The sequence below is a fragment of the Chaetodon auriga genome, chromosome 10 (assembly GCF_051107435.1).
Source record: "Chaetodon auriga isolate fChaAug3 chromosome 10, fChaAug3.hap1, whole genome shotgun sequence".
Lineage (NCBI taxonomy): Eukaryota > Metazoa > Chordata > Actinopteri > Chaetodontiformes > Chaetodontidae > Chaetodon > Chaetodon auriga.
The window spans coordinates 24683823-24708549 of NC_135083.1; the positions used below are offsets into that span (position 1 = coordinate 24683823).

Consider the following 24727-nt stretch of genomic DNA (forward strand, 5'->3'; position numbering starts at 1 on the left):
TTGATCTGCTGCACCATGTGTGAAGGTTGAACATATGAATCTTGTGCCTTGATAAAAAAGTTCAATTGATGAAACAACATCATGAGCTGGACACTACCTGAGTACAATCAACCATGCTAAGATACATCAAAGCTGGTACAGTTATAAGGCATTTATTTTTGTAGGTAGTTCATTGGTCTTGTTCTGCATCTTGGTGTCTTTGCTTAGAGGATGATTTGGCTCCTTGGCTGGCTATGTTCTCCACCACATTGCTCATTGGTCTCCCCTTACTAATTTTGGGCGTACTATTGGTTCCCTCTCCAGCAGCAGGCTTCATAGCTGGCTTCTCTTCAGCCGCAGAGCACTGGCTCAGCAGCCTGTCTTTAGCAGGCTGTCCAATGGATCCAACCACAGCTACCTGTGAGTCCTGGTTTTGGCTGGCACTTCTCTCACCTCCAGTGATGAGGAGGTTCTGAGATGCTGGTTGGGCTTCAGCTGCAGAGGATGGGGCAACACCATCATGCTGTACATCCCCAGTGGTCTGAAAGGAATAAGCACAGACAATGGCCACTAAGATGATCTGAACAGACATGAGGGCAAACTGAAGTCGAACTCTTAAAAGAAGAATTAACACATTCAGCTTTATTTGGTCTGGTATAACCAGTAGTGAATGGTGGCTGATATATTAAACTTTGTGGAGGCCAAGCTGTTTCTGTGTAACTGATATTACTAAAGTAGTTGGGTGTCTTCCTCTTATTTGCTTTTACCACTGCTACACTATTTTTTACCACATCACAGAAGAACATTTCATTAAACACAGTCTGTTAACTTCTGTAATAAAACCATTGAAATGCTGAAACATAGTGTAGTCGTTAGCTACTGTTCATACCAGACCAAGTTGTAGCCCAAAACCTCTGAGGATGTGCCTGAAATCACTCCCTATTTACTATGTAGTGCTTACTTAGAAATCAAGCTTTTCACAGAGGAAAATGGATGACGTTTCCTCTAAAAGGTTGCATAGGCTCACTTTAAAGAGTTCTTTCATATTAATTCAAGTAGCAATAAAAATAGAGGAATTGATATTTTAGTGGTCAAACCTTGATTTGTGAAAGACAAAGTCTTATTGGCTGGTCATGACTGCAGATTATCAGGACAAGACACCAAACCAACCAATCAAATTACCTTCTAAAAATGACATCTATTTGTGTGACTGACTCAGACAAATTCAATAGTCTCCAATTTTGTTTTCATTATTGTAGAATTAGTAGACTATATAATCAGCAAAATACAGTAACTTGAATAGAAAGCAGGAGCACTTTTGGAAGTACAAATATGCACCACAGACATTCTGCAGCCTACTATTGCATGCAGAGAGATAAGAAGAGAGAAAGAGCTTTTATTGTTAGTAATTTGCTGTTGCAACACAGAGAGCTTAGTTAATTTCCACTGACTCTCCACACAAACATAAGCCCGGTCTTCAGTAGCTGGAGTTACATGGAAATACAAATTTCTAGAGAGTATATTTGCTATACAATTTCGTATATTAAAATATCCATGATTATACAGTCTACTATTTGTCCCATAAACAAATATTAAAGTGGCCATATTATTTTTGCATTTCCTGTGTCTTTCTGCTTTAGTAGGTACAAAGCTAACATAGACCCCAACTTGAAAATGATCACAGAGGTACTTGGGGACCTGCTGTACAAGAATGTGTGAATGAGTTTGTTGATGACAATGTGATAACATTTTTTTGTATAGAATTTTTAAAATGCATGTCGATGTAGAAATAAATGGAATATTGTTATGACTTTAGCATCTAATTCTTAAAACGGTGTAATGAAAGAACAAGAAAGTAATGACAGATGTAGGACAATGTATTTCAATAAAGGAAAATAAGAAGCTAGAATTCCCACCTGGTTGTATGCCTCAGCCAGCCAGTCGGGTTTCAGTTTATATTCATATCTTGCCAGACTCATATAATACATGTAGTGAGGACTTTGATGGAATTAGTCAAAGGTATTAAGTGTATTTTTATTTTTATTTATTGATTTTATTTTTTTATTTTTGCAAAATGGAAGTTAATTTAATAATTTATCCTTTGAGACATTTGTGTGAAATTTTATCATAATTAGCATGTTAGCATAATTTTTGAGTTATGGCCAAAAACATGTTTTGTGACATCACAGTGACCTTTGACCACCAAAATCAGTTAATCATTGTGTGTCAAAATGAATGAACACCCTCAAGGTGTTCCTGAGATATCGGAGTTCATGAGAATGGGACGGAGGGACACTCCATAAAAAGAGTGCCTCGAGCCAAGGCTGTCACTGGTGCAGAAGCACAATAAACTCCCCCAACCTCAGATCAAATGTCTGAATGGTCCATCTCATCACAGCACTATGCTCCATATTATGGTAAAATAGGTTTCATCTAAGCTGACCTTGTCTCCAAGAGATGTAACACATGCTGATTTTTTTTTTCAAAAACCAGTCTGTAAACCTTTTTGTTCAAGAGAGCATTGTCTTGTCTTGTCTTGGCTCCTCTCCTGGCCATAGCCACTCTGTTTTTTTAACCTGCTTTAAATTTAACATTTGTTTGATTTCCTTTCAATATGATGAAAAATTCAAATTACATTTTAATAAAATGTGCAGTAAAGATGGTTTGGATGCTTGGCTGCTATATACACGAAATTGCCAAAAGTATTCTTGGATGCAGTGGTGTAAAGCACGCCGCCACTGGACTCTAGAGCAGTGGAGACGCGTTCTCTGGAGTGACACACACACACACACACACACATTACATTGTCTCTGCTGCTTGTCACACCCTGTGAAAACAGAGTGGGCTTTTGAAATAGATCTTGTAAAAAGATAAGGCAGGACCAAAACAGATTGGAGGAACTCACTGAGAAGCTTTATCTATATTCTCAAGGAGAACACTGGACACCAATCATGCATGTATGTTTGTGTGTGTTGCTTACTCTTAACAAGCTTGTGACGTACCTGCTGGCCACCATCCTGCAGTCTGTCAGTGTTTCTGCTGCCTCTATGTGGCTGAGACTTGCTAGTGTGCTGTGGGTCAAAACCCCAGGACTTCAGCCTGTTGAGACCCTCCACAGAGCGACTTGTGGGGTTGATGCGGTGGCATGGGATACGAGCAGGTAAATCCCAGGTCCCCTTAAAGTCCGGCCATGCGCTGCCCCTCTGTAGCATCAACACACATTCAAACACACACTCAAGGGAGTGGAGTCATACAGGAATTAACCATAGCAGAAAGAGAACTTTCAATGAAGAGAGACCAAGAGTTTTGATATGTTCTCACCTTTAACACCCCTGAGAGCAGATGTCCTCTGTCATCGGCTATGAAGGTAGTGTGACCCCTGTGTGCGGTGGGTCTCTACACATACATACACACACACACACACACACACACACACACACACACACAGTCAGCTAAATTCATTTGTCAGATTTTCAGATGACGTTTTCAGCTACTCCTGAAACTACAAGGCAATGTGAAATACAACTAGTATGACAGAACAGGACAGAACTGTCAAACCTCTTTGTAGTGCTTAGTCCCACACCAGTTCTGCAGCTGCTGCGACCTGAAAGCACTGTCATACTGAGGATGAAAATTGTAAACTACGTTATGACAGAATGTACGAGAACAACACAACAGCAAAATGTCAAACGTTAACATTCCCAATTTTCAGAGCGCGGATATTAATGTTACCTGGTTTGCTGAGTAATTGGACGACATCTCTGCATCTGTCTACAGCCACCGCGTCTGTGTTTGTTGATCCGTTGCACAGCAACAGAATCACAATCTTTCTAGACTTTTACTCGATATGAACCGCAACACAAAGCCCCGTTTCTGGGGTGACGATTAATGGGAAAAGAACTACACTCTGGACGCTGGGTGCATCTATACGATAAAATCAGTTAGATAGACCGGAAACAACGATGGATGAGTTTGTGGACTGTTTCTGGATACATAGCCACTGTTCAAATACCGAATGGAATTTGTGTGTTTTCATTCATTATTAATATCGATTGCTTTTATTTATCTTGTATTTGGTCCTTGTCTGGGTTCTCTTATACGTATTTTCCTTTGAAAGACTAAACCGGACGTTTTTTTTTTTCTTGTGAGAGACTGACTTTGCTCAGGAAAGCATATCGTGTTTAGATATGGTATTTATGTATTCTTTCATTTTCTCGCACGACTTCTATTTATTTCTGCAAACTGCACAAAATCTATCAATCATTCTCTCTTCTCGAAAGACAAGATTTACAAATGACATTTATTTTGTTATTAATGACCGGAAGTCTAACGTACCTTGCAAGCGTGCAACATTTTTCACAGAATGGGAAAGGCATGGCCTGCCCTTCTCTGTCTCTGATTGGCTTTCTATAATATTCTTTCTTCAATCTTAACCAATCTCACTCCTCATACCTAAATATAACCAATCCAACGAACGAAGGTAATGAGAACTAGCCAATCAGAGTCAGAGTAGGGAAGGCTATGACTTCGCCGTCCCGGAACAACTCGCTCTATGCTAACAACAAAGTGGAAAGAATGTACGACGTTCAACGAACTTTGTGCATTCTTTTAGTTTTTAGGAACATATACCGACCATGTTTCGTAGCATAACCTTGCAGCCTCGGGTGTTTGAGGTTAAGTCACAATTAAACTCAGGCCATATCAGTGACTAGTTACCTTCTTGTCAGTCTTTTTGTACTACACAACGTGACGACTCCTCTGATGGTCCATGAGCCATGGAGCCTCCGTCCTCTCATGTACCTGCGGCTAAAGACGGACCGCTATGGGTGGCGGACAGAAGAGACTCCAGCCGGGATGGAGAGTCTGACCCCGCTCGGGACATAAAGACACATTTTCGCGTCTGTCGCTTCATTGTGGAGACAGGTAAAAGCTAATTCGCGGAGCGGTGTTAACGGTTCGTCTACTCAGGATAAAGAATGTACTGCGGGAGCCCATTTCTGCCAGGAAAAACAAAGATGTAAAGCTATGCATGATAATAAACCTATTTATGGTGAAATTGGGAGTTGCTTTGTCAGAATTATGAGATAGTAACTAAAATCATGACTTACTATCTTACAATTTTGACTTATATAAGATTATGGTCTATGTCAGTTTTGACTTAAGCAGGAGTAGGTCAGCATTTGGACTTATAATTTTGACACACCATCTCATAAATTTGACTAATAAATTGTATTTTTATTTTTGTCATGTCTGATTGTGCTGGGGTTTTTTTTTTAAATTCTTGCCTAGCTGAAAATTGGCCTCTATAATAGTGAGATACACGGTGTGCTGCTAGAAATTTGGAAATCCTCATCAGCTAGTGCCCTCAAATGTTCCTCTCTGTCTTATAGAGTGCACATCGTTTGTATGCGCGGTTTTCTTCACCCTTTAGGTGTACAGTTAAAGTCACCACCCATCTGATCCACCAAGCAGCACTTCTTGCTTTTGCCTCTATGCCAGTGCAGTTAGAAAGAGAGTTGCAGTATTCCCTCAGACTTGTGTTGGTTGCTGAAGTAACATATCATGGAGCAACAGTCCGCTCAGCACTGAACCCCATGCAGCTTCAGTTTGTCCGGAGCACACTTACTGGTGAGTTGATTAAATGAAATTTTGACATTTTAACAAATTAGCTGACTTCTCATGAAACCAGTTTTAGTTCATGTTTATTGTAAAAATAACAGCTTGTTAGAGTCCATTTGCAGTTAAATAATGTGAGCAACTCACCACAAGCTACCAAAACCAGATGTCAGTTGGCGTACACTTACCTTAAATTCACTGCAGTTATTGGCACATGCAAAGTTTATATTGGGTTATTAGATTCGTTGTAAAGTGAGCATCACTTAGTTTTGACTGTATCAGTACACCTGATGACAATGAGCTGTAGCTCACTGAACCAGATAACATGGTTAGCTTGTATATAGTCAGGCTGTTTCTTGGTTCATTCAGTTATTGAACACATAAAATGTGGATAATACAGAAATGAAAGAAAGATATACTGGTGATTCCAGGCTTCTCTGAAAGAAGCACACGTACACTGCTCCTTAGGGGATGCTTTGAGTCTTCAAAGAATGAAGTTGGAATCACTGGTATGAGATCTTTGTCTCATCCATCAGCCTCGCGTGTAAAGAAGTGTAAACACCTGAAACTGGAATACCTCTCAGTAAACAGGGCAATTTAATGAGCTGAAAATGTACCCAGCTTTGACTAGACGGAAACAATAATGAAACACTTTTACGTGTACGTGAAGATGTTGTTGAGTGCAGCTTAAAGAGAACATTTCATTGTGCTTGTTGGAACAACTTTTTTGAATTATCATTTCATTTTACATTATCTCAAGATAGCACTTTTCTCTCTTTAGGTGTTTGGTCAGCCTACAGGTGTGAGGTTGATTCAGAGTTTGAAGTGGAGACTTTCAGCTTTAGCATGAGGGTATTTATTGTTTGACCATCAAATTCAAAGAATCTGCAACCAAGTAAACTAAATGTGACCATTTTATTTAGGTTTATAGGAACTTGTCCAATAACTTGTGTCCCTTTGAAATTCAGTCTGTCAAATGGCTGTAATTACTACATGGTTCCCTTGATGCATCTGAAAATACCCACAAATTTAAGAGGAGAGTTTACACTTGAAGTCCACAGTCAGTATTTCATTTCAGCTTCTGTACTGGAATACAGAGACTAAATAACAGATCAGCCAATGTCTAAACACTGAGTGTAGGTGTGTAATCTCACATCTGTAATGCCAACCTCATGAAAATGTTTGGGAAACACCGGCTTCAGTGTGTATTTATGTCCTTCAGTGTACTGACCTGAACACTGTGTCATCTTTCTTTACCTGTCTCAGTTCTCTCCAGCAGCAACAGGCTGGACTCTAGTCAGGACCAGGTCTCCTCTCGGTCTATGACGTGGTCTGCTTCTGGAATGCTCTCATCAGATCATTCAAGGACCTGTAGCATTACTGGTGGTGTGGACTTGAATGTTTTTGCTGTCATTGTGTGGATCAGCAGTTGACTCTGTGATTCTTGTGTGTGTCTGGAGATGTTTGGCGCAGTGATCATCCAGTGAAGTTCATTTAGCTCTCACAGTCAGCTGTCCACATCTCCTCTTCTTCCTGCTGTTGTGGTGGAACAATGCAATGGCTGTTGTGAACACCTGTGTGTCTTTCCTGGCCTGCTGTCTGCCATCTTTCTCTCCCTGGAGAAGCAAAAAAGAAAAACTTACATACCCTCTTGCTGGATATAGTATAGAATCAAATGTTTTGTTGGATGCAGCTGGTTGCCTTGGTTATTTTGCACTGATTGACCAAACTTCTGTCTTGACTTAAACTGAGCAGCTGCTGACATTCATTGATATTCACTTGTTGTACATGCCTGCGTTATGGGAGCAAGACCCTTCGCTCCAAAATGAAACAGAAAATCCGATGCTGTCTCTCTGCTGCTCCCCAGAAAACAAGGCTGTATTGAAGAGTAGTGTAGTATATTCAAGGACACATAGTAATCAGTGCATGTTGTTCATTAATATTGGCCTGAAATTGCTGCTCATTCTGTCTGTCCTGTTTGAAACCATTTGAGTAGGTTGACAGAGTGGAATTGTTTGAAACAATTGAGAGCTGCATGAACCACGTGACTGCAAGATCAGAGAGTGCCACAACTCTCTTTCAAAGGCTCCCTTATACACGATTGATGGTTTACTTTTGTGTTGTGCTGCCCAGATTTTTTTCACTGAATCAAATGGTGATTAAAATGAATAAAAAGTGAAATGATACGGCAACTCTGTGTGATTGTCAGACTCAGACTTATTCAATAAATGTATAGATCTGCAATAGATCACAGTCGATGGCATTATGTGTGAATGAATCTGAAAGATGATGAAACACTGGATTTGATTTGAAGTGTGTTTGCTCTTCCTTGCACAGGAGTGAAGCTCGGTATGCGTTCAGTGCCTGTGGCCACAGCGTGTGTGTTGTACCACCGTTTCTTTGAACGTGTCAGCACGAGAGCCTATGAACCCTACTTGGTGGCCATGAGCTGTGTGTACCTCGCTGGAAAAGTGGAGGAGCAGCACATCAGGACCCGTGACATCATCAACGTAAGCCACAGGTAATGTGCTAGGTCAGGAGTGGATGTTACCTACAGTATACACTGCTCTATGGCCATGTTTAAGTCATACTGTTGGAAGCAAAAATACTTCACGTAGTCTCAACAAACTGTTTTAAAGTAAACAATTTGACATCATTGAAGTCATATGAGAAAGATGGCAGATATAAAGCTCTCACATGTGAGCACACACAGCTCTTAGAATGCTGAATGTTACTGGATAACTGAAGGGTTTTCTAGTGTAGCAATCATTGATTTTCATCACAGAGCTAACAAATTCATTGCAAATTAATTTCCAAAGCTGTAATTGATGTATTCACATTACCTGTTTTGTCCAACCATCAGTCCAAAACACAGATAAAATCTGTTTGCTATCATGGAGGACAAAAGAAAGTGGGAAATATTCACATTTGAGAAGCTGGAGCAAGTGATTTTTATTTTTTTTTTTTGGCACTTTAGCTGAATCATAAACTTAAGACAAGGTGCTTCAGCATTAATTCAATTTTTGATTTTCACATGATACTGAATGAATATTTCTTTATTGATCAGCCTATTTCCTCAGTCATTAGATGAATCATTAGGTGTAAAGAATATCAATCAATAGTGAAAAATATCCACCACAGTTGGCCAGTGGCCAAGGTGACATACTTAAACCCACATACAGTGTATTCACTCAGACAAAAGCAGCAAATGATCACATTTGGGAAGCTCGGACCAGTGAATCTTCAAAATCACTTGACCAAAAATTGATGATCAGAATGTTATTAGTTATTGAATCTTTTTTTTTTTTTTTTGTAACTGTTTGAGATAGCTCAGGTTTCATGGGGCTGTGTTCAAGCTGTTCAAATTTTTTCCCCTCCATGTTAGCTTAAAAGTTGAGCTCGACTGTATTTGATGCTTGAAACAGCCATTAATCAGTCTCTTACCAGCGTCTTCTGCAGCTTTTGAATGTATCTCAGTCTTCATCTGCAGATAGTCACTTGGAACAGGACCTTGCTTTACACTACAGCTGAAATGATTAGATGATTAATCCATGAGCCGAACGTAAATCAGCAACAATTTTGATAATCGATTAGTCATTGAAATGATTTTTCATTTCATGGATTGGCTGCTTGTCTCTGTTTCATAGAATTGTAACTTGAATGTCTTTGGGTTTTCGACTGTTAGGTGAGTAATGAAAATACCTTAAAGTGTGCCACTCTACTTTAAGCCTTTTGGTAAAATGAGACAATTCTGCATGTATTCGGTACTTGACACATGGCGTGTATCTGTCATCGAATGTGTCCGCAAGGGTTGAACTTAACTGGTCAAAGTGGCCGATAAATGGTCGACGGCATGAGTTTTCAGACCCGACAGTACAGTTAAGTGCAGATCATCATCAAGTGGCTCAGAAACCTGGGAATGGTTAATTGAGAGTTTTACAGCAGGATGTTTTGAAAAGAGTCAAACTTTTTTTTTTTGGCCTTCTTCACCTTCCCTCTCCTTTCGTTCCTCCCTCGTAGGTTTTTCAACAGTGGCAGCGCTCCTCTAGAATGTGACAAGGAGTTCTGGGACCTGAGGGACAGTGTGGTGCAGTGTGAGCTCCTCATCCTCCGACAGCTCAACTTCCACGTCTCCTTTGAACACCCTCACAAGGTAGGTGTGTGCATATGTGTGTTTGTGCATGTGCGTGTATTCCTGTCCCCTCTAATTAGAGTTGAGTCTCCTTGTCTGTCGCTGTTACTGTCTGATGTTGTCATGGTTGTCCCAGTGTGTTTCTGTGTACAGCTGTTGTACCATCTGGGTTGAAGTGATTCTGAACTGGCTCTGTGATTGGCTGGTCATCTTTGCACACATTTATTTGTTGCCTAAATCGAAACAGATTGAAGTGATGTTTGTCTCATGTATAGAATACATGATGTGCATGATTAGATTGTGTTTTTCTTTCTGTCTCTTCCCCTCCAGTATTTACTTCACTACCTGTTGTCTGTGAGGTCGCTCGTGAACCGCCACGCCTGGTCTCGAACCCCCGTTGCTGAGACTTCTTGGGCGTTGCTTAGAGACTGTTACCATGGGGCCATGTGCATCCACCACATACCCCAACACATCGCCATAGCAATACTCTACCTGGCTCTGAACAGCTACGGAGTGGAGCTACCTGTTGGGGAGAGAGAGTGGTGGCAGGTGTGTGTTTGCTGCAATGTGTTAATTAGACACTGAAGAGAGGTGACTGAACAAAAAGCAAGCCAGCAGAGGAGGCTATGTATGTGTGTGCATTTATTAATCTGAGTATAGGATACAGAGTAAAAAATACAAACCAACTATATATATGTACAATTATATATAACAATTATATACAAGAGAATAAGAATACTGTTGGCATGAAAAATACTACTGCCAATATAAAGTTATGGCAAACGATCGCAAACAGATGACTCATCCAGCAGGCCTGGAGCAACATTACTATTCAGTTTGATTCATGTCTCTGGCCTCATGATTGTAATTCCAAAATTGACTTGGTTAAAATGTAATTTGATGAGTAAGCACTAATGGCATTCGAACTATCAGTTGAGGAAGAGATGGAGGCAGTTGATCAGTCATTTAAGCAGTACAGAAATGACAGCAGAACTGTGAATGACTGAAGTGCCAAAGATAGTTGAGGTGTGCCCTGTTCATTAGTTGGAATGTCAGCTGATGTGTAGAGGCTGAAAGCAGTTAAACTGTCAGTTGAAGAGTAATGGTGCTTTCAGACAGAGATATTCTGGCATTTAGAATCTGCAGCAGCAGGGCACAGCTCCACCATGGAGCTACTGGCTTCGTCCGAACCATTCTGATTATCTTAAAATAGAGGAAATGGTTAGTTTGATAACACATAGCAGGTTTTGCTATGAGTGTAATTTATGTTGTTTATTGTCCTTCACCAGATGATCAGACTGTGATGCTGATTTTGCTCTTCATGTGTTGTCTCTGCTGGTGAAGAGCTGTATCATTCAGGAAACTCAGATACAGTAAAATCAGCTCATGTATTGTCTCCCTCGTTGTAGTTTCCGTAGTTGCAATAGCCACAGAAGCCGAGGTGGCAAGTTGAAAAAGTTGAACCAGCAAACAGTGACCAGTAAACCCAAAACACATGGGAGACATTATATATTGCAATTGGCCTGGGAGCGCCACGGGATCCTCCAACAGGAGCTGTGAAATGTTGTTGGGAAGAGATGTGGACTACCTCCCTTAGCGTGGTGCCACTCTGAAGTGGCCCTGGATAAGTGACACAAATTGAGTGGTTGGATGGATATACATAATTTAAAGGGTTAATTAACAAGTGAACATTGCCAGCACAGAAATCATGGCTACTTCTGCTGTGTGACTGTGGGCTTGTTTTGTATGAAAGTTGCTTGAAAAATATTATTGTTGCCAAGTAGAAGTTTTGTCTAATTTTGAAACACCATTGTGTTTTTTAAATGTACTCCATGAAATGCAGAATCCATATTGAAACAAAACTTTGGGTGGGACATAGTCCAGTAAGCAATCATTGTACTGCATAGCAATGGATCAGTAGACTGCAGAATGTGAAGGGTGTTGCTCATGGAGACGAACCCACAGAGAATCATTACCTGTGTCTGCGCTCATTAGAGATGTTTTTGGTAGCTGCAGACTGCTGCTGTTTTCAATGAAAAAACTCTGATTACATTACATTAACTGTCAGGACAAAGTTGGCAACTTGCTGCTTTACATAGTAGCGCATTTAGGAGGTAAAGAGCCAGATATATCTCTCAGGAGTCAGCAGAGAGCAAAATGAAGCTAAAAGGAAGCGAACATTGGACTTACATTCGTCAGGTGCAATTGTTCATACTATGTTGCTAAAATGCTAATGTTGTTCCATGTCTGCTTGATGTGTAAATAGGACACTAAATGCCATCAAGTTAATCATATTGACTTAAAAGATGGTAATATGTCAATGTTAGCTTGTTTCTATTGCCACCGAGTGGCCAAATATAGAACTTGCAGGCCAATGTTGAAGCCTCAAGGGATGGTTTACAAAAATCAGTTTTTTGTTAGCACTTTGTTTTTTTTAAGTCACTATATCCAAATGCAAATGGGAAAAGTCAGGATTTGTTACAGTTTTCTGCTTCAGTCCTCAAGGCAATAAAATCTAGGTCGTTTGGAATAGTGTGTGGACCTTTGATGTCCACTGTTTATTGAGGCCAGGTGTGGAGCTGAAGTCTGTGCTGTGTGCTCGTGTTTGTGTGTGTAGGTGCTGTGTGAGGACGTGACCAAAGCAGACATTGACGCTGTGATCTCGGACCTTCTTCAACTCTATGACATGGAGGCCAAGTGTATCTGAAGGACACACCTACAAGACCCACACGTGGAAGACACACAAGAGTTGTGTGTGTATGTGCGTGTGCACATGACATGAACGTATGTGCCTGTGCATATGTTGCTTTCTGCTTGTAAGTGTCAGGGTTCAGGTGTGTGTGTGACAGAGAGGAACAGCTTGTATTGCCCCAGTTAGTCTGTGAGCTGTGACATAAACACACCTGCACTACCGTTTCCTGCCACCGTGGGGAGACATTTGTCTTTCTAGTCGTTGATCCGTCAGTCCTGCAGAGTACCAATGAGCTCTGGAATCCATCATCAGCACCAGGTCTCTGAAACACATCCTACACCTTAGCACCCGAAATCTTTTCACACTCCATGCGTATCGTGTTTTAACAACAAATACCAGTGTATGTATTTGATGGGATGGGAAAGTTCATCACCTGGTTATAAATAATTCAATCAATAATTCCAACAAATAGGAAAAAATGCATGAGCGATGACTGCAGTGAGATACCTACTATTGAATGGCATTACCCTAACATGTTTGTGCATTAGGGTACTACTGGTAATAAACATGTAATTGAGGTTAATTCTTGATTGTCTCATTAGAATCCAGACCACCTTGCTGCATAAATCTGCATGCAACAAGAAAACATTTATTTTCTGTACCAGATATCAATATGCATCCTAAGGTTTTAAGATGGAGAGCTCATCTTGGCATTGTAATTATTGTTTATTGCTGTATAATGGATTCCTATGTGAATGCATTAATTGGCTTTATGATTATTTTGATTGATTGTGGTTATAGTGGCGGCTTAAGTGGCCCTCAGTGTATCAACTCTTGTTTGTTTTGCAGTGCTGCCATTCCCAGAGATCTTCTCATGAATTAGTTAAAAGACGTATTGCAGTTTTTTTCCATGTACTTACAATACTTACAAGTTTACTCTGTGTATCAAAACCTGATATGTCTTCTTCCTCTGTGCCATAGAGCTCCGTTGTTGTCCAAAAGCTATTAAAACAAATCAAAACACGCTGCACTATGTTCCTTTTCATAAACAAGTAAAAAAAATTAAATAATTAACTATATTTATGAGCTCTTTTAAAGACTTACATTGTCATTAAGAACCAAGAAGCTTCGCTAAGTGTCACAGACAGGCTGGAAAAGTCTGGAAGTATTATAAGAAGTAAGAAATTTAATAGATACAACAGCATAAGTGCTGAGCATGAACCACCTGAAGAGGCCATTTTTCTGGTAATCACCAAATTCACCATCTATACTTCAATTGATGTTACTTTCTCGCTCCAATGATTCACTGCAAAGTAAAGTATAATTCTTGCTTGGAGTAATGGTAATAGAAATGAAATAACAGAGACAGAGTGAAAAAGAAAAAGATGTTTACAGTATATTACTCCATCTAAGTTATATAAATTCACTCTAAACATCCCAGAGACAATTTGATTGTTCATGGAAATGTCCTCTTAACAAATACACATGAAAAATCGTGTGTTTTGTGTTTCTTGCATTGTTGACTATGAGTTTTAATTCACTTTGTGTATTTCCTATTGTACATAACTTCAGGAGTAAGATGAAAAAGTTGATTTATTTTAATTATCTGCATATCAAGTATTCAGGACAATTGCTGTGTATTAGAGCATCCCACTAAAAGCATTAGGCAGTAGTTAAAAGGCCTTTCAAGTTTGCTATACAGTATATAAGAAAATGAATATTCACAGTTAAAGGAAAGTCTAAGGGCTTTGAAAAGATTTGGGCATTTTTCATGAACTTCTGAAAATTAATCTTGAAAATTTTACATTTTTCTGAGGTTCACTTGTAGATAAACTCAAAATTGCCCATCTGTGAACACACCAGTGTGAAACAGTGTGACAGCCCAGGGCCAAAAGGCCGGATAGCCGAGAGGTAGCCCCAACTATGATTAGCCTATGTGGAGTGTGAAAACAAAGTGAGTGTTGAGGTGACTTGAGGACACCTTGTCCTGATTTTTTAATAGTGAGACTGTTTTGAGGCAATGTTAACAAGGATATGTAACGCTGCCAGCCATATGAGTGGTGCAAACTCAGCCATCACTGCTGTTTATCATCGGAAAAATTGTTGTTATGTGGATGTGCTAAGATATAGGAGTACTGTTAATGGTGCTTATGATGCTTTAATTTCCATCTTTAGTATACTTAACTTTTTTTTTTTTTAAAAAAAAGAGGAATATTTGGCTTACTTTCCTTTTCATATTTATCTTGTGAAATCAGATCTGCCTGTTTTCTGTGTGTGTGTCCACGGTGAAGGAGTCATAGTCACATGATCAACTCTGACACATCTGAGTCTCTCCTTCTGCCTTTTCCTCTCTCCCTTATGGAAGCTCATAGGGGACTATGTTAAAATGAAAATACAAACTTGAAAATGAAATTCCACAATAGCATTGAAATTTTCCATTTATTCATTGACATTTCATTTTCAAAACCAGCCTGCTGTAAAAAGGACAGCGCAATATGCAAAACAGCACAGCCAGTCTATTGCATTTATATGTACGTGTCATAAGGCTCTAAAGTGTACAAAATCACATGAAAATTCAAGTTTCAAACAACTTGAAAATGAAAACAGCATTTGATGTTTCATTTTCAAAACCTTAGAAAAAACTTGTTGGAGCAGAGTGACCGATGAGAAGGGAGAGAATGTGTCAGGAAGAGGAATATTGCTGATGTTATTGGGATGCACGCAATGTCTCTTATCCCTTGAACAGAGACAGAATGCATGAAGAGGAGAGCAAGAAGGGAGTATGGAAGCCCATAGGAGACTATATTAAAATGACAATGCAATCTTGAAAGTGAAAATGTAATTCCACAATGGCACTATAGTTTTCCATTTTTGTATGTGTTACTTGGGAAAAAATTCAAATGAAAATGCAATAATCCAATACGCATTTTCATTTTCACACACTCATTGGTGTTTGATGACCATATTAAAATGAAAATGGAAAAGGTGTTTGACGTCATTTTCAAAGCCTTAACCCCATTTAAAGTGGACAATATTCAAATGCAATAAAAGAAACAGCACTGCCAGTCTTTTGTGTTTACATTTACATATCAACATGCTCTAGGGTGGAAAAAAAGAAAATGGAATCTGTCAGTCATCTCATCAAGGAAGGTCTTCAGTGAGAACCTCACTTCCTCTGTGGTGTGCTCTCCTTGGTAAAGTCCACTCCCAGCTCTAAATCCCAGTGGATCCCCCAGTACTCAGCAGTGGCACAGACCAAGAACTTTGGTCCAAGAATAGTATAATTGTAATTCAGATGCTACAGCTACACAGACGTCATGTTGCATAAACTCTTCATCTCATCATGTCTATACATTCATTAGTTTCACAGGGTGTAAAACCAGGTGCGGGAGAGAAAATGGCAGTGATGTCGGCAATTCCAAGCCCTGTTCACCAACTCACCTGTACCTGCGTCATCTGTTTGCTAATATGAATGCTCCTGCTAAATCCTCCATCCTCCAAGTGTACTGCAAGGTAAAATAAAGCCAACATAACCTGCAAGCGTCAGCTTTGGCAAATTTAATTGTACTGAATTTTGTTTAACTATTAAACATTACTGAACATGAAAACCCCATTTGCCCTAATCAGTTGTACACATGCTGTCACTTTTCGTCCAGTTAGCCATTGTGCATTTTAAGGTGTGGATAGTCAACATAGCTCCTGTTAGCACATTTAATTTCAACAAGGCCAAATTGAGGATTCTCTGATGGGTCGAAGACAACCCCCAGGAGATGAGCCAATCCATGAAATTTCAGGGTGGATTACAAACCTACAAGGAAAGTAGTTCTCTCTCCCTCCCTCTTGATCTGACACTCCACACTTTTTTTTTTTTTTTATCAGATTTTTATTTTATTTCCAAACTTTGAAAAAGGTAGTACATATTAATAAATAATAAACCATGATGGAAGACATAAAAATGAGAAGATGGGAACTAAGGGACACCACAATAGTGAAAAACTGAAAAGAAAAAGATCCGCTCCTTTAGTTTCCCTGCCAGTGAGACCCATGAATCAATCTTGGATTCCTTGACTCCAATCACATGAGCAGTGGACAACTCCAGGTAATATAATATCAAGAGTACCAAGAGAAGAAGAAGAAGAAGAAGAAGAAGAAGAAGAAGAATCAGAGGGACAATCCCCTTTATTTGTCACACAACACGTACACGCAAACACGCCATGCAATTGGTGAAATTTGTCCTTCGTGTTTAACCCATCCTTGGTCAGTCCTTCCTCTGTGGCAGACCAGGAGCAGTGGGCTGCCATCCGACCGGCGCCCTGGGACCCAGTTTTCTTTGTCACCATTGGTCAGGTGGTGATCTTCTTGCATGTTTTTAGTTGTTTTTTTTTTTTTTTAAGGAGGATACCCCATGTGAACACGGGGAGAACATGCAAACTCCACACAGAGAGGCCCCTTTTCCTCGAGCAGCAGGCACCGAAGGCATGGCCCCGGTGGGAATCGAACCCAGGACCTTCTAGCTGTGAGAACACAGTTTACATTGGGAGTCAGCCACTAGACCCATCAGGTGCAGTCTTCATGGAGTCAGGTAAGTTCTATGAACATAGTTCAGGTGGATTTGTTGGTGGTTTGGATTATGTGAAGTCAACAAAATTTCAGACCAGACCATGTCCCAATCAAAATCAGGTCTAAGTTCTAGAACGTCACTTCTCCACTGTTCGTTTAGGAGCAGGTCCTTGTAAGAGGACTTCAGTAGAAAAGTATAAAAAGTAGAAATGAAGCCCCTGGAAATACCTTTACTCGTGATAAGTTTGTAAAAGGGGTGTTGTTTCAGTGGCTGACCCCACGGGACTCTGTAGGGCTTGAGTGCCGCCCTATTGATCCGACACGCCTGAATAACATTTAGTTCCATTTCGAGGCCCTATTTAATTGACATGATGTGTGTGCAGCTGTAGAATCTGAATTATAAATAAATAATTCTCAGATTTGCCAAAGTTCTTGGTCTGTGCCACTGCTGAGTACTGGGGGATCCACTGGGATTTAGAGCTGGGAGTGGACTTTACCAAGGAGAGCACACCACAGAGGAAATGAGGTTCTCACTGAAGACCTTCCTTGATGAGAGGACTGACAGATTCCATTTTCTTTTTTCCACCTTAGAGTATGTTGATAATGTAAATATAAATGCAAAAAACTGGCAGTGCTGTTTCTTTTATTGCATTTGAATATTGCCCACTTTAAATGGGGTTAAGGCTTTGAAAATGACATGTCAAACACCTTTTCTATTTTCATTTTAATATGGTCATCAAACACCAATGAGTGTGTGAAAATGAAAATGCGTATTGGATTATTGCATTTTCATTTGAATTTTTACCCAAGTAACACATACAAAAATGTAAAACTATAGTGCCATTGTGGAATTATATTTTCACTTTCAAGTTTGCATTGTCATTTTAATATAGTCTCCTATGGGCTTCCATACTCCCTTCTTGCTCTCCTCTTCTTGCGTTCTGTCTCTGTTCAAGGGATAAGAGACATTGCATGCATCCCAATAACATCACGTGTCAAGCAATATTCCTCTTCCTGACACATTCTCTCCCTTCTCATCTGTCACTCTCCTCCAACTCTAGTTTTTTTTTTCCCTCCTTCATATAGCTGCTGGGAAAAATCTGCCTGTCATTCTCTTTGCTGCTCTTCATTTGCTCCATTCCTGTCATTCCCTCTCCACCTTTTTCTTTATCTTCATCTCTTTTGCCCTCCATCTCCTTGTCTCCCTTTCTCACCCTCTCACACCTCTGTGCTCTTCCTTGTAGCCCCCACACCTTTCCTCTCTCCTCTTCTGTGTCTCATCCCTTCTCTCCCCTCTTCTACCTTTCTCTCCTCTTCCCTCTGTCTCCCTAATGTTTTATTAATAATGGAGAGGGTGCATGTTCAGCCAGACTTCATGAATTAACCATCAGATGGGAAGGAGTACTGTGGGAAGGAGTCTGAGGAGTAGGGAAAATGAGTGTGACATGGATGGATGAGAGGTAGAGGGGGTGAGGAGAGGGGAATGTAGAATATAGAGGGACAGGTGAAGAGGAAAAGAGGAAAATGGCAAGTAAGAGAGAGGAGCTTATCTTTGTATCACACTTCAATACTTTGCAGCCTGCTCTGATCACCTCTCCTCTCCACTGTATGCTTCTGATCTGCTTACACATCACTTCAGCCTTTACTTTCGCCTTGAGGGGAAGTCAGAAGGTCACACACACACGACCAGCTGTGTGTGCACATCTCTGGGTGCACGTGTGTTTATATCAAAATGACAGTTTGGGATGTTAATGTTATATCAGGGCTGCAGTCTACGGGCTGAGTGTCCTTGAACTGATAAAAGGTCTGCAAGCTTCAGTCTCAGACCTATTAGAGACCAACCAAGTACTCCTAAACTCTCTAAATGTCTAATGCATAGACAATGCATTTAAGAGAGCAAGATTGTGTGTGTGCGGGTGTGTGTGTGTGTGTGCAAGTGTGTGTGTGTGTGTGTGTGTGTGTGTGTGTGTGTGTGTGTGTGTGTGTGCGCCCTTGTATTACTCACATTGTGGAGACAAAAATCTGTTTACACAGTCACATGTGGGGACTCACCTTACTAGTGGGGACAGAATGCAGGTCCCCACAATTTAAATCATTACATTTTAGGGTGAAGACTGAGGATAGGGTTACGGGTTAGGTAAGGTTAGGTTAGGTATAGGGTTAGGAACAGGCAAATTGTGGTTAGGGTTAGGGTAAGTCTCCAGGAAATGAATGTAAGTCTCTGTAATGTCCCCACAAGTGTTGAAAACCCCCTTGTGTGTGTGTGTGTGTGTGTGTGTGTGTGTGTCTGAGAGAGAGGGCAGTCTCATTTCCCATGTAAACAGTGAGATGAAAAGATGGATGGATCAGCACACAGACAAAACTTTCACACTGTCAGTCAACAGTCTATCAAGACCTTTCAAGTTGCACTGTTTGTTACTTGCAACATTTGTCAAACTTTATCTGTTAACGCTCCTGAAAATTTGTTTTCACACCTAAAGTATGTCTGTATAACAACAGATATTATAAAAGTAAAGCTCGGAAAAATTCAGTAAAAAAACATCTTTAGTCATCATTTATTAAGACTTAAAAACACTAGGACTAGCTGCTGGTAGTTGGCCTGTGAGGCTGTACATAGAACAGCAGTGTGTTGAGCTAAATGCTACCGTCAGCATGCTAATATACTGATGTTTATGAGGCGGGAGCGTGCGTAGGTTCCCACAGCCCTATGTTCCCACATTTCTAAGATCTTTTTCAAAATTAGGCCCTATGTTCCCACAGTTCCTACATTTCTAATTTGGTAGCCAATTACACCCAACCTATTATCTAGTAGCAATGGACTACACATGGAATGTAGCGTTTAGCTAAATCTGGTGTGCCCATCTCTTTGTTTAATGCAAACATTTAATGTGAGTAAGCTATGAGGGAGATGGAACTTAAAACAACCAAGTTTTTGTACCACATTGAAAAGTATTTGCATATCAGTCTGTGGAGTGAAACTGTGGAATAGTTTACCTGTGGATGTTAAAGGGAGTAAAAGTGTTGTCCATTTAAAAATGAAATTTAAAAATAACATATTTGAAAAATATAGAATATTATAAGATTTCTTTTTTTTCTGTTTTGTTTGATATTTGTTTGTGCATAGACACACAAATTATGTAGGTACATTATGTATGTACATATTTATGTTCGTGGGTGCATGTGTGTATATGTATGTATGTATATATGTATGTGCATATACAGTATGTAGCATGTGATTGCATTACATGTATATACCGAATGCGTATTTGTACTTATCTGGTTTTGTTTGTCTGACTTAAGGAAATGAAAATAAGGGTTCAGCATCTATAAGCTCTACTTGAGACGAAACCCTTTTCAATTAGCCTATTTTATTTTTTCTAGTAATGATTGTGATTGTGACGATTTCTGCTGCTGATGATCGAAATAAAATTACTCATTCATTCATTCATTTACTATAAAGTGCTTCCAAAAGATCTTTTGGGAGGATAGGGCTTAAATTGAAGGGAAATATAGGAACACAAGACCTAATTTTGAAAATGTCCTAGAAATGTGGGAACATAGGGCTGACCCCTAGGAGGCAACTAACTGTTGCTAATCACCAGTAAATTTAAAGTACAGTGGCGGATGATGGGCATTTCATCAGTTTTGCAAGTATTTAGTCATAAACCGAAGTATTCTACAAATTAAAAAAATGGCCTGATGATGTGGCTGGGCCTTAAAAAGTTAAGACATAACCAAAGTGATTACAATTCATCCTTGAGAACATTAATCATGACAATCCAATAACTGTTGAGATATTTCACTCAAAACTGTAACAATTCAACCTCAAGGTGGAAAGTCAGGGATTCACTAAAGCTAGTAGGATGCACCATCTGGAGATCTTGAATGAATTTCATGGCAGTCCCTCCAATAGCTGATGAGATGTCTCAGTCTGTATCAAAGCGGTGGAGTGACATTGCCATCCCATGCAGCGAACGTGGTTAAAAACTCAGCTAATCTGCTTTATCAGGACTGTGTGGGTGTGGCCTAATCTGATTTGATTGACAGTTGCCAACATGAGTTAACAACCCTACAACTGTCAACACATTTTACCTCAAATGTCGCTAAACTTTGCTGGACATTGCCTTATTTCAAATGAGTCCAAACTCCAAGATTCCTCCCAAAAACTGAAAGAAAGCTGATATCCAGTATTCAATGTTAAGAGTTAAACCATCTCCCAAATACACTGGATGTGTAAGTAGGTCCTACAGGCCGCCGCTGCTTCAGCCCAAAATGTTTTGAACATAGCTCCGAATACTTCAGCTATTTTAATGTAACTGAGCGGAACTTAACATGGAGTGTCAGAGGAAGGGGGAGAACATAATGCTGCACATAACAAGATGCATACAGGCCATGGATGTAGCTATTCTAAGATCAGTAAAGTTATTTTTACAGTGAGTTGTCTCCAGTGATTTTTCTCCACCTTTCAACGAAGATTGGTCCATAATGAAACTCTACAGGAAAGCTTGGCTGTTAAAAGCTTTTCCTGTAAACTTGTTGTAATGTGACATTTGGAGGGAACAGTTCTGAGTGTTGCAGTTTGCAGCATGCTAATTATGGGGAAAATAGTTTACTGGGAAACAATTGTGTTGGCTACCTCAAAATGTTTACAATTTGCAATATTATCATGCTGTCTTAAATCAGAAGGAAAAGATTACGTGTTTTTAGAGTTTATATTCCAAAAGATATCTCCTACCTACAGCATGTGACACCTCATAATAAAGGACATGGATCTGACAAACATCCTGCGGGACTAATGTATAAGTTTTTTGTTTTTCAATGTTTTGGTCATAGTGATTATATATTAAACTACAGAGGGAGGATGGAACATCAAGAAACAAGAAATTGTTGTACCATAGAATTTTCTTGGCATGCAGACTCTTGATGACCTATGGGGGCATGAAGACGTCAGGTCTTTTGATCCTTTGATTATCAAAAAAACTGTAATAAACATAACCTCCTAGCTCAGATCTTTGGGGTTTCTTTCACTTATTCTTACTTTTTATTCTTTTTGATTAAAAAAAAATCACATCATTTGAATTCCTCCACCTTGTCTAGTTTTAAAGAAGGGATGGCACTGACATGTAAAAAGGCTTCATACATTATGAACAGGTCACATATAGACTGTCTGCAAGATCAAATATGTTTAATGGGGTGAGGCGTGTATCTCACAATGTCAGATCTGAGATTTATGGATATATTATCTGTTTATGGCAATTACAGTGGGATGGTCATCATTCTCTATTTACTATGTATCTGATCTAAAGCCTGTCTACTGCTTTTGGACTTAATCTAGTCACATTGATCACCACCTGCATTTAAATACTATCTCGGATTCAACCAGTAACCCAGAAGGACTAATCTCTAGTTTCTGGTGATCAATATGGACTATTAACTGGGTACAAGGTGCTCTTGTTGTATTCAAAGTCTGCTTGTTAAGTCTAGGGACCAGAGGCAGCCCAGAGGATGAATCTCAATGACTTTGATGATCACCTGACACTACCAGAAGGTAAAAGTTTTTACTTACCCTGTGAAACAGAGAATTTGGTGCAGAGACACTAAAAGGCTTTTTGGCTTTTAGGGAAATGTCTCAACAATTATTAGACAGATTGGTGCTACATTTTGTAGATACGTTCTTGTCCCTCTCAGGATGAATTGCAATAACTTTTATCATCTACTGACTTTTCATCCAGCGCCATCATCAGGTCAAAATTTTTATTTACCCAAATAACCAAACACCTGCAACACTCATGACATCAGCATCAGCTGCACTTAGTGATTAGTTCTAATTAGAAAATGTTAGCAAGCTGACATTCTAAATTGAGGTAGTGAACATTACTGTACACCTGCTCTACCACTGCACGACTGTGAGCACATTGGCATGTTGACATTAAATTTAGCCTCTCCCCTCTTGCTCTTGTAAGGGGAGCTAGTGTCTGACCGTTTTACTCACCATCACTTTAGGTTCACTGTGTGTTGCTTGTTTTATAGTCAGAGTTTGTCGTGTCAAAAAGTCTGTTTATATTGTTTATATTATATTTATATATTATGACATTAGTGAACAGGTTCTTATTGTGTTTTGCTGGTAATGTAATGTATATGTGTGTGTGTGTGTATATATATATATTTATTTAATTATTTTGCTAATTCCTGTTAACTGTAGAAGCAGAGTAAGGATTTCACAGGGCACACCTTCACCAACTTCCAAGGTACGTGGAGAGAGCAAAAAGTCCCAGATGAAGCCCACAAACCAAAACATGTTAATCTGACAGTTAATGACAGTTAGCACTATATTTATATGACTTGGCCACTAATCAAGCAGAAATCCTATTCTTAGAAAATTTCACTCTTTTTCCAGATGAAAGGAGAAGGGGACATTTTTTCTTTATATTTGTAGTAATCTTAAAACAGATTAGAGCTCATCCACAAAAGAAAGTTTGTCTGATTTTTTCTTGTATGTGCCTCTGGGAGATGGTGTGGAACAGTTAAAGATAAGAAGAGTGAAAGATAAAATCAGTAACAAAGATTTTCATCAAGATGTGTGTGTGTGTGTGTGTGTGTGTGTGTGCGCACGCCTACATGGACAGGCAAGTCTGCGGTCCATCTCCCTGCAGTGTAGAGGATATCTATTAATAAGTTCATCTGATTCATCTATAAATACATTTCTCCTCTTTCTCCTCACAGTGGCTCGCTGCATAACAAGCTTTGACAGTAGCCAGTTGGGTATGGCCATGCATGTGGATGGGGGATGTGGGTGTGAGGAGCTGGTGTGTCTTCATTTGTGTGTGTGTTGACTGGTATGATTCTAAGTTGTTCATCACTAGGGTGTGCTAGCACAGCGGAAAGGGTCTCAGGCCTCTTAGTTTGGTCTTACGGGGCAGAAAGGGAAGGGTCTGCTGCTTCTAAACACGTCGGTCAACACTGCTCTTTGACTGGGCTCCACAGTGTCCTCTCCAGGTGTAGGAAATGTAGTCTTTGCGCTGCACTTCTCAGTTCACTTGTCAACCATGGAGTCTAGAAAGTTTGAGATTCAGCTGGAGTCACTCTCTGTCTCTTCAGCAGCTATCACTGCACACACACACACACACACACACACACACACACAGTATCTATTTCTCTTCATGACAGAAGAACTGCTGTTGCTGCTTCTAGAAATGTAAAACTCATCTCCTCCTGTGCTGCAGAGGACCTCTCCCAGAAACAGACACTGAATGTTTACAACAGCAACAAGAAAAACTGGAACTAACCGGATACATGTTGAATGTCACATGTATTCACCCATCAAGGAAAGGACCAAAACAAACATTGCTAGAAATGTTGCAGGTCTGAATACTGTTAACATGAAGACATGAAAATGTGATAATTTGCTAATCTGTTCTGACATATACTCCATTGAAAACTGTACAAAGACAGTATATTTAATGTTTGACGTCATCAACTTCAGTGATTTTTGTAAATATCTGCTTATTCTGAATTTGATGTTTCAAACAAGTTGGGACAGGAGCAACTAAAGACTGGGAAAGATGTGGAATGCTCCAAAAACACCTGTTTGAACATTCCACAGGTAAACAGGTTGATTGTAACAGGTGATAGTATCATGATTGGGTGTGAAAGGATCATCCTGGAAAGACTCAGTCGTTCACAAGCAAGAATGGAGAGAGGTTCACCACTTTGTGAACACATGATTGGATAACGGATATTAATACATG

General features: G+C 39.8%; 2 protein-coding genes across 2 annotated transcripts; one reads left to right on the forward strand and one right to left on the reverse strand.

The window, feature by feature from the left end:
- Window positions 1–169: 169 nt before the first annotated feature.
- cfap126 (cilia and flagella associated protein 126) lies at window positions 170–3781 on the reverse strand. The gene is made up of 5 exons (XM_076739927.1): window positions 3712–3781; window positions 3538–3600; window positions 3301–3375; window positions 2982–3182; window positions 170–520 (listed from the first exon to the last, which is right to left on the reverse strand). The coding sequence occupies exons 1-5, from the start codon at window positions 3736–3738 to the stop codon at window positions 170–172; spliced, it is 717 nt and encodes a 238-aa protein (XP_076596042.1). The 5' UTR covers window positions 3739–3781.
- Window positions 3782–4526: 745 nt separating this feature from the next.
- On the forward strand, window positions 4527–16023 carry ccnq (cyclin Q). Its single transcript, XM_076742171.1, has 5 exons — window positions 4527–4902; window positions 7933–8116; window positions 9616–9748; window positions 10058–10276; window positions 12345–16023. The coding sequence occupies exons 1-5, from the start codon at window positions 4755–4757 to the stop codon at window positions 12432–12434; spliced, it is 774 nt and encodes a 257-aa protein (XP_076598286.1). The 5' UTR covers window positions 4527–4754; the 3' UTR covers window positions 12435–16023.
- Window positions 16024–24727: the final 8704 nt, after the last annotated feature.

Excerpts from the sequence above, each read along its gene's own strand:
- cfap126 (XM_076739927.1), bottom strand. The coding sequence starts at position 3,738 with ATGTCGTCCAATTACTCAGCAAACCAG. Across the intron at positions 3,376-3,537 it reads GGACTAAGCACTACAAAGAG|AGACCCACCGCACACAGGGG; the intron begins GTTTGACAGTTC and ends ATGTATGTGTAG. Across the intron at positions 521-2,981 it reads TGCAGGATGGTGGCCAGCAG|ACCACTGGGGATGTACAGCA; the intron begins GTACGTCACAAG and ends TATTCCTTTCAG.
- ccnq (XM_076742171.1), top strand. The coding sequence starts at position 4,755 with ATGGAGCCTCCGTCCTCTCATGTACCTGCGGCTAAAGACGGACCGCTA. Across the intron at positions 4,903-7,932 it reads TCGCTTCATTGTGGAGACAG|GAGTGAAGCTCGGTATGCGT; the intron begins GTAAAAGCTAAT and ends TTCCTTGCACAG. Across the intron at positions 10,277-12,344 it reads GGGAGAGAGAGTGGTGGCAG|GTGCTGTGTGAGGACGTGAC; the intron begins GTGTGTGTTTGC and ends TTGTGTGTGTAG.